This window comes from Mytilus edulis, chromosome 7 (genome assembly GCF_963676685.1).
Source record: "Mytilus edulis chromosome 7, xbMytEdul2.2, whole genome shotgun sequence".
NCBI classification, from domain to species: Eukaryota; Metazoa; Mollusca; class Bivalvia; order Mytilida; family Mytilidae; genus Mytilus; species Mytilus edulis.
In genome coordinates this window covers 25633207-25643095 of record NC_092350.1, presented here as the reverse complement: position 1 = coordinate 25643095, position 9889 = coordinate 25633207, and the positions used below count along the sequence as shown (strand labels likewise).

The window sequence follows — 9889 nt, the reverse complement described above, 5'->3', positions numbered from 1 at the left end:
GTTCCCATTATATTTACAAAACCCGACACAAATGCGGACGAAACATGAACCATGGATGAGTGACAGACATAAACCAATCCATCTTGATATTATTATTAGCAACACAGGTAAAATCATATCAGATAAGGTGGGTTCATGGTTCGGTGAAATATAAATAGTTATTTATGCGTTTGACGAAGGAGGTGTTTTGCAAGCGATAAACAAAATTAGGCAATACACCTGTTTAAGTGTTTAGGTATATATATCTGAGACTACGGTGTTATAGTAGTCTCAGGGTATATATATGTCTGTTAGTTTTGAGATGCCTACATGAATTTCTACAACTGTAAGTTTTTTCATGTTACTAATTTGGCACACATAAAAAAATAATCATTATAATGTGATCTGCAACAACCCACAACAGCATAAGGGGTATCCCCGAGGAACCAGTAATGCCGCACCTAACGTTGTGTTTGTCTCTGCATTTAATCTACCATTTAAAAGAAAAAGAAACACGGAATAGAATGAAAGATTGATCACTTGTTAATGTATTTCAATCATTAAACAGTTGATTTTTGAAACAGTAAAAGCAATAAAAATCATGTTTGCTAACATTACAAACGGACTGTCAACTTATGATGGGTACCAGTAATGACGCACTATAAACAAACCAGTAAAAACCACTTGCAGTGTACCTGATGTTCGAAAAATTGCTTCAATCCGGATAATTTAAAGTTAACACTATTCAACAAATTTAATTTTAATAACAAATTTTGACATTTACAGTCACTTTTATGATCATGTTGATAGCAACACAATTTTTTTCATTAATTTAATTGTAACCTATATTTTATTTCAAATTTTATATAAAATTGTTCAAAATTTATCAAAGTGACATATATATTCCATTTACTTGAAAATAAGAAGTAATTGCATTCATAAAACAACATTGACATTAAAACATTTATCAATGTATACTTCGTACAATGAATGAAAAAAATCGATAAACAATAGAAAATTATATAAGCGACGATCATTTGTTCTACAGTGATTCCCGCTTAAATGTAAAACCATGTCACATGACAGTCATATGATTTGAAAAACACAAACTGGGGCAGCATGTGCATACATACTTTTGCCGGCCAAAGTGGATTTAGGACTGATAATCATTCTGGGAAGGGTAGACTGTTTTTGACCTTAATAAAATGGCAGAAATTGCATTATCTTTACTAATTCAAGCAATAATAACATTTCTGGACAGAGTTTGAGGCATCTATGTTGTAGTCATATGACCTTCACCATCATGTTATGAATAGTAATTATCGATGACGTCACATCTTTTGTTTAGAAATATAAAACCCAAAACTAAATTGGTGCGTCATTTCTGGTCCGCGTCAAAACAGGTACCAAGATGATATGATATGACTCCGCTATCCTCATAAAAAATATTTCTCAATTTTTTATTGTGATCTTTTATATACATATATATATAAATGTACAATGTTTACTGCCATACTGGTTAACAACTTAATAGGTGAATGTTTGGAACAGTAATGCATTTTATATATAAACTGAATTCTGTTAGGCATTGTTTTTTTTTAGTTTGATTTGCATAAATCAATTTTTTGCTCACTTCAGTGCCCAGGGGGCAGGAATTTGGAATAACTTTAGCTTTATTTCCAGAATTGTTTCCCTTGAAAGTCATTTTGGTTACTTTTTATACATGTATAACCTACAATGTAAGTTTCATTTACCTTTTTGAGTTTTTTAATACATGCATGATAAAAACAAACAATTAACCAAATGTAACTGAAGTTATTTAAAAAAATAATTGTTTCAATGATACCCTTGACTGTTTCAATGATTTTAGGAAGATATTTTTAAATTTATATTATGAAAAAAAGAAGATGTTGTTTGATTGCAAATTATATGAGACATCTCTTAATTAAAATTATCAAGAGACCAACTGACACTGAAATTAACATCTATTAGTCACAGTACAGCTTTAATGATGAGCAAAGCCCATACCTTATTTAGTCATTTAACAAAACTTTTAGTCATGACAGTACGCCTTCAACGATGAGCAAAGCCAATACGTCATTTAGTCTTTTAACAAGACATTCAGGTTAGTTTTGTGTCATGATCAAACAGGAAATTTGTTTAGAAAGTAATTATACATGTAACAATAGAGCATGTAGAGTGTTATAGTTTCATATTGATGTTTAAGCTTTGATTGCCTAATATCGAACAAATCATTAAAGATTTAGAGTATTCTACATATGCATAAATACCTATTGAACATAATTTTTGTACTCACACACTTGGGCAGGTTCCTGTCGTAGTTGTATATAGATGAATAAGGATCGAGCTGTGATTTGATTTTCAATTATATGTATTTCTATATACTGTATGTCATGTATGTGCATAAATTCTATTTTTAGGGATGATTTTAAAATCATAAACATGTAACACAGCATTTAGTGTGAATTAAAAGCAATCAAGATGACTTCAAATTTCATGAATTTAAGATATGAAGATATAGCATTTGATGTTGATTTGGTGGAGGCTGCCAAAAAACAGGTAGAGTTCCTGCATCTTGTCGACAAAGAAACAAATCTATATGAAGGGGAGGTTGTAAGACAAGCTATTTTTAGGTAACTTGTATATATATATATATTATAACAACAGCAAAAGCCCATAGACATTATATAAGTAGACCTGATGACTTGAATTTCAATTTGCACATTATAAGAGATTTTTGTCTGCTCCAAGTAATTTTTACTGAAACACAATGTATGAGTGGCTTTTGAGTGTCTCAATAAGTTAGTTTTTCATTGACTCTTTCAGTGCAAAATTGTTAATAAAATTTTTACACTGCTACAGCCTCTTAAAAGAAACATAACAAAAATACCTAACTCTGACGAAAATTCAATAGGAAAATCTCTAAACAAATAGCAATGAATAGTAAAACCAAAAGCTTAATCCCATTAAACAAATGGATAACAACTGTCATATTCCTGACATTTAAGAAAATAACCAATTGATAAATTTTTGTGTCCTACATTGTCCTAAGCCAAGATTTACATTCATCAGAAATGCTAAAAACCTACATACTAGCATTTGCAAGTCAGGGATACGTAAATATGTTGTAACTTTGAGAGCTATATAACCATAAAAGGAAATAAACAGAAAGTCAAATTCATCATGGTCAACTTTTTCTTATCTTTAGGTTGAATATTTTACAAAACCAAAAGACATATATATGTGATTATAGGATCTCATCATTCTATAAGGTCTTGACTTTTAGTTCCAGCTGTCTACATTAGATATGTAATGTTTTTTTTGCTTTCACAGAGTAAATGCTTTATGTAAAATGTATAGATGTGTACACATAAATCATACATGTATAATTCTCTGATATACTGTGGATTCATTTATTTTTGTGGGTATTAATTTTCTTGGATATTTGATTTCATGGTTTTGTCATTCAACAGAAATATAACAATGTATAAGTGGTTAAATGGCTGCCTCTGTTAGTTGTACAGAGCGGTTATCTTTGTTGACATTAATTTCAGATAATTTTAGCTGCCATTATGGGCTGTTCTCGTCTTTATGTTACAGGATATAATGTTACAGGATATAACATATATTAAGGTGGTACATAACACTACAGGGAGATAACTCTGTAAAATAAGTTGAAAGTTCTGATCATGTTCTATTGTTACGAAAATATGAAGCTTCTCAATGATCAAAATAAGTGTTTGTCCAACTGCTATATATCCAACCATTTTTTTTCAATAATGTGTCTGCATGGTTAATTTTTTTTGAAATTTTGATATTTTTGTCAAAGGGTCAAAGCAAATATTTTGTATAAATTTATGAAAATTATAAACAAGCCAAATTAATTTTAGTCAAGGTGTTAGGTACCACATAAAAAGATTTAAATTTAGCTGTCTGTAACCTTGATATTATTTAATATGTTTATGTTTATATATATACATGTATATGTATATTTAGTTACTTTATCAAATCTGATTTAATGTTTTCTTTTGAAGTCATTGTTTTTGAATGCCCATAAAATACTTCCATTGATCCTACAAAAACAGATGCCAACAATAACGACTTGTAAGGTTTAAATGTGTTTTATGATTTTTTTTCAATCTTAATCATCAATTTCTTCGTCTGTTGGAACTTTTAAGATTTTTTCTCAGTACCGTTTTGTTTTTTATTAACATGATAAAAGGGACATAACACCTTTACTAACCGTGTATGAAATAAGCCCCGCCCCTTTCTTACCTAAGAAGGAATATAAAGGGACGTAACTCCACTACTAACCGTGTATGAGATAAGCCCCGCCTCCCTACTTACCTAATATCAAATATACACGGTTTGCACGCGGACGCTTTTAACCAATCATATTCCTGGAAATGTATAGGAGGTAAGATAAACGTGTATATGTGATCTTTATTTTATAGATATGAGAAATTTTGGCTTCCATTGTTAGCCGTCAATAACCATGACCACCTACATGTAGCAGCGCCATTAGATATATGCTGGATATGGCACTGTCACATGTTATCACCATTGTCTTATGCCAGAGACTGCAACAAAATATTCGGGAAAATATTGAGCCACAAGTTTATGGGTGGTCTAGAGAGAAAAGAAGGACAAATAACTGCCGAACAACTTTGGAATCAGATGTACCCCAATACACCATTTTATAACAAAGATCCCATCACCTTTGAAATTCCATCTGATTTTGTGTCCTGTCTGACTTATGATTTAGAAGCTGCTGTCAGTAGACAGAAGGTGTTTTATTATCAAGTGTCCTTACCGCATTATACTGATAACAAATTTCTTGAAAGCAGCCTCGTCCGATATAAGAAATTTCTTCACATGAAACGGTGCTATCCCGACAGTTTTATCGTGCCTTGTTATGACATTGACTTGATATGGCATACTCATCAGCTTTATCCATTGTCATACAAAACAGATACAGTGAAACTTCTAGGAGAGCACTTCAACCATGACGATTCAGTAAATGATAGAACGGAGGGATCAAAACTATGTCAGTCCATGTCAGAAACTCAGACAATGTGGGAGGAATTATTCAATGAAAAATTTACTAATATAGCTTCTATGTACAGGGGATTACCTCCAAATGGAAAACTCAACAATGTTTCAAAAGATGTTGTTTTTCAGAGTAGTCACAAACTGGCAAACCTTGAAATACAAAGCATAGATGTTGTACGAGAATCAGCAAACAGCATGAAGAAAAAAATATGTGGTGTTAAATTATGTACAGAATTTACTTCTGGGATTAGGATAGATCTGCTGAAATTGAAGAAGCCAACAAAAGAAAATAGATGGGCAAAAGAGACTCATAACATATCAGTTTTTGATATAGATTCCAGATTTTGTGATATCATCACTGTTAAAGTCAAGCAATCTGGAAAGATTGGAATTTTTAAAGAAAATGTCAAAGGGTGTATGGAAATGAATCCACTACTGGCAAAATGTATGACAATGGATGAGAAAATTTATGAAGACACAATTGTCAATCTTTCCGATGGATCTTTGCTGGAGATAAAGTATGGTATAACAGTTACATCACTCAGTACATGTGTACTTACATTACACATGGGAAATTTCGAGTCCTGTGTCATGCCTGAGTACATTGAACAGTTATGGGGACCTGTTACATTGCCACGCCTACCTGAGGGTACAGATAATGTCTGTTCAGTTGCATCTCACAAGTATGACTTAATTAATCACAACAGTTATGTAGAATTTACATACAACTGAAAAGATGTAGATAGAAGAAGATGTGGTATGGGTGCCAATGAGACAGCTCTCCATCCAAGTCATAATTTATAATAGTAAAACATTATAGGTATGTTCTTCAACATGGAGCATTGGCTCACACTGAACAGCAAGCTATAAAGGGCCCAACCAACATGACAAATGACTAGTGTAATATCATTCAAACAGGAAAACCAATGGTCTTATCTATATGAAAAGCAAGAAACAAGAAACACATATGAACCACATACACTAGTATCCAGTACACTTAACCCCTTTGTAAATGACTGGATGCAATATCAAACATCTTCAATCATTTTCAATAAGTTTAGTAGGTATACATGTAAGTAGAAATACATTTTGTAAACCTTGTGGACTTTATGATAATTATGAAAATATGCTTACTTAGATATAGTCCTTACATATACATGTAGTCATTATATTATATATTTTTTTCATTTTCAAAAGCTTTTTATTCAGAGTTATAGAATATGTCTTTGATAAACAGTAACTGTAACATGTATTTTCAGGATTGTCAACATGACAGGAGCTGTGACCTTTACATGTCGTATTATACACAGTATCCCATTATTGATGTCAGCCATACATGTTTTCTGTAAGGATAAACTAAGTGTTGTTTGTCAGCTGATTGGGTCTGACCAACTACCAGTTTATTCACAGGTGAAGAACAAAATTTAATTACACATCATGATTATATATTTACATGTATTTTTCAAGCAATTAATGTAAACAGAAAGGCTTAATGTTTCTCTTATGTGTTTAAAAATGATTAGGAGAATTATATCAATCAATTTCAAAAGATCAATCTGCATAAATTATGTCACTGAACAATTGATTCTAACTGTATTATTACATATGCATTGTGACATCAGAACTGTACAGGAAAATGTATGTGAAATACTATACACTTTTGTATATTTGTTTCTTCTGACATCTAAAGCAAGGTCTCAGAAACTTACAGGACAAACAACTGCACAATTTAGCATGTAGGTTATTGTACACAGTTTAGGTAAATGAAAAGAGCATTCACAACTGTTAGAGAAGTTAGGTATGTGTCAATGAGATGGCAACCCAAGAATATAAAAAAACATGACATTAAGGAGGTTAAGATTATTGACTTCCACTATACTAGGTTGTTGTAATATTTCAAGCTGAAAAGGATTGAGGCTTCTACAGGATTTATAAAAGTCTGTATCTCACAAATTGTTGTTAAATACTTTACTTGAAAACTCCAGGTAGCAGATTATAAGAAGTGTGTGACTCTAGACCCTGTAAAGTTTGAAAGATCTATTTTAATAAAGAACAATGATGGTGACTGGGGTATTGCACTTGGACAGTGGTCAGGATTCAGACGAGGAAGTAAGTTAAATAACATGTCTTATTGGCAACACGGTTCAGTATCTTCTTATAAACCATCATGGAGTTGGTTGTATATTGCAATTACTATTTCTGCCCTTGGATCCATTTGTCTTTTTGTAAATTTCATTACAAACTATACCAATGAGCAAGGAACTGTTCTCGTGGAATAATGTTTTTTCACTGACTGTAGGAATACACACAACACCATGGGTAACTTCTTATATTCCTGAGCATTCTGGTAGAGTGTTTTCCAAATATTTATTAAAAGTAAAAAATATGAGGTGTGAAAATCCTTGGTTTTCAGAATATTGCTATAAACAAATAGCTATATAGTTGAAGGGTTTGTGTTAAATTACCACAAGGTAAATAAGTATTGCCTTATATTTTCTTCTGTATATGACATTTATGATTTTCTGAATTGTTACATACCATTGCATGCAAAACTTGAGGTTTATGAAATTAAGTATTAAACTGAATGCAGATGGTGTAATGTTCATAAAAATGTTTAAATGTTTATGTTAAAAGAATCAAGTCAAAAATATTCACCTTTCAGATGTGTTTTGTTGTATATTTTTATTTTTTCAATAAGAATTTTTCTCAGTTTGAGATTTTCCAATACTATATTTTAAATAACCAACAAACATATCTTTATAATCTGAGAGTGGTATTGCAATTTAGTGTAAAGATAAGGTGAAATGGTATATTATAACTGCCAATGAGAGTATTTTTATATATTCATCAGACATCAAATGACATAAATTGGTACCTTCTTATGCAATACTATATATGATTTTTAAATATAAATCCTACACTGTGAAGATCTGCAAATTTAGAATATTACAGAGTAATGTCTATAAACTATTGTTTTTCAGGGAGTGGTGGTATTTCTGGTGATCCAGGTCATTTGAAGGTTAAATTGTACAAGATGGCCAATAAGTCATGGATAGACTTAGATCTGCGCAATTCCTACTCCCTTGGTTCTTACAAATTTACTATTGATGACACAGAGGTTGACCTAGTCAATGGTACAATAATGACCAAGCCAGATAGTAAGACCATTGCTGAACATATTGCAGTGTCTTTCAGTGTTTCTCTTCTCCATGTGCTTTGTCAACCACACCAAAATGATTGGGAACCAGGACAAGAGAACAAGGTTGAATTGAGAGGTCGTAGAAGAATTCAGACGTTGAATGTTGGTAAAGTGGCCATGTTTACAGCAGCAGGAATGGCCATAGCGACACCATCTAACCACCATATTAGGAAAAAATATGGAAGACGATATTATCCATGTTATATGGGTGGAGCCACTGTTCTATATTTAGGTGATAATTCTGAATCTGATTGGGGGATTGATTTGGATGGTTGTGGAAATGGGTGTGGTTATGGGTTTGGTAGTGACTGTCACGCAGATGGGGATGTTAATGGTGATGCTGACGGTGGAGATGGGGTTGGAGGCGATGGTGATGGGGGAGATGGGGACGGAGGGGGTTGTGGAGGGTGTGGTGGTTGTGGGGGTGGTGATGGATTTGGTAGAGGAGGGGGTGATGGAGGTGGATGGGATTCTGGAGGTGATGGGGGTGGCTGGGACTCAGGTGGTGGGGGTGATGGTGGTGGCTGGGGTGGTGGTGGCTGGGGAGGTGATAGTGGGGGTGGGGGTGATGGTGGTGGAGGGGATGGTGGTGGATGTGGTGGTGGTGGCTGTGGAGGGGGAGGATGTGGGGGTTGTGGAGGCTAAATACAGAAAACGAACAAATTATACCTTTACTATTGATAGTAGAATAACATTATATTTTATCCTGGTATTCAGTTTTGACTTTTGTTATCAATATTTCATTCTTGGAAGGGAAACCCTATTTTTTCTGCTAGTATTTACCAACTCCTAAAACGTTTTTACTCTTGTCTAAAATAATAACTATTAGCACATATAAATAATTTGTGTTTGTTTCCAATACATCAAGTGACTATTTTTACCATGTTTTGGAAAGAATGTGCCTGTGTTTGTAGGACATTAATTTAGTCAGATTCATAGAGGGAAATAAAAACTTATTTTGTGTCTTTTAGTATATCTTTTATATTATTAAGTATTTATTATTCTGTAATATTGTGTAAATTATTTATAAATTCGAAAGTTTGTTGTTTTGTAACCCTTATTCAGCATGTTAAAGCTGTGTGTGTAGGCAATTTCACAATTATAATTTGTAAACCCCATCAGTTTATTTTAAAACTGATTCATATCTAGCTATAGGAAAATTGAATGTTGTGTGTTCAGAAGAAGAATATTTCTAATAAATGAAATCACAGTAGCAGTCATATCTTATAACTATGGAAAAAGGGTTCACAAAGTTTGTTTAGTTTTGAAACAATGTATTTTGGTTCCTTTCTTTGCAGTTATACCTCAGTAAAAACTTGGATATTCCAAGTACAGTCAAACCTGTTCAGGAGACCACCTGTATTATTTGATCATAAATTTTAGGTTCCTTTAACATACTCTTCATGATAGATTGAACCTGTGTTCCTAAAGACCCCCTGTATTATTAGACCTTTTTTTTTACTATCAAATTATAAGCGATCTATTATAACAGGGTTCACTGTATATGTATTTAGAAAGGTGACACAGGTTGTGCATGCCATTTTACATTATTACATACAAAATAGTGTCACGATCATGTACACTAACAAAATATGGAGTTTGTCTCACTCACTCATGATTTGATCTGTTTTATATTTG

The 9889-nt window shown here is 32.6% G+C and overlaps 1 protein-coding gene across 1 annotated transcript; it reads left to right on the top strand.

Moving 5' to 3' along the window:
• Window positions 1-222: 222 nt before the first annotated feature.
• LOC139483042 (uncharacterized) lies at window positions 223-8896 on the top strand. Its single transcript, XM_071267069.1, has 6 exons — window positions 223-325; window positions 2421-2633; window positions 4455-5735; window positions 6312-6462; window positions 7038-7161; window positions 8034-8896. Exons 2-6 carry the CDS (start codon window positions 2482-2484, stop codon window positions 8894-8896), a joined length of 2571 nt encoding a protein of 856 aa, XP_071123170.1. The 5' UTR covers window positions 223-325; window positions 2421-2481.
• Window positions 8897-9889: the final 993 nt, after the last annotated feature.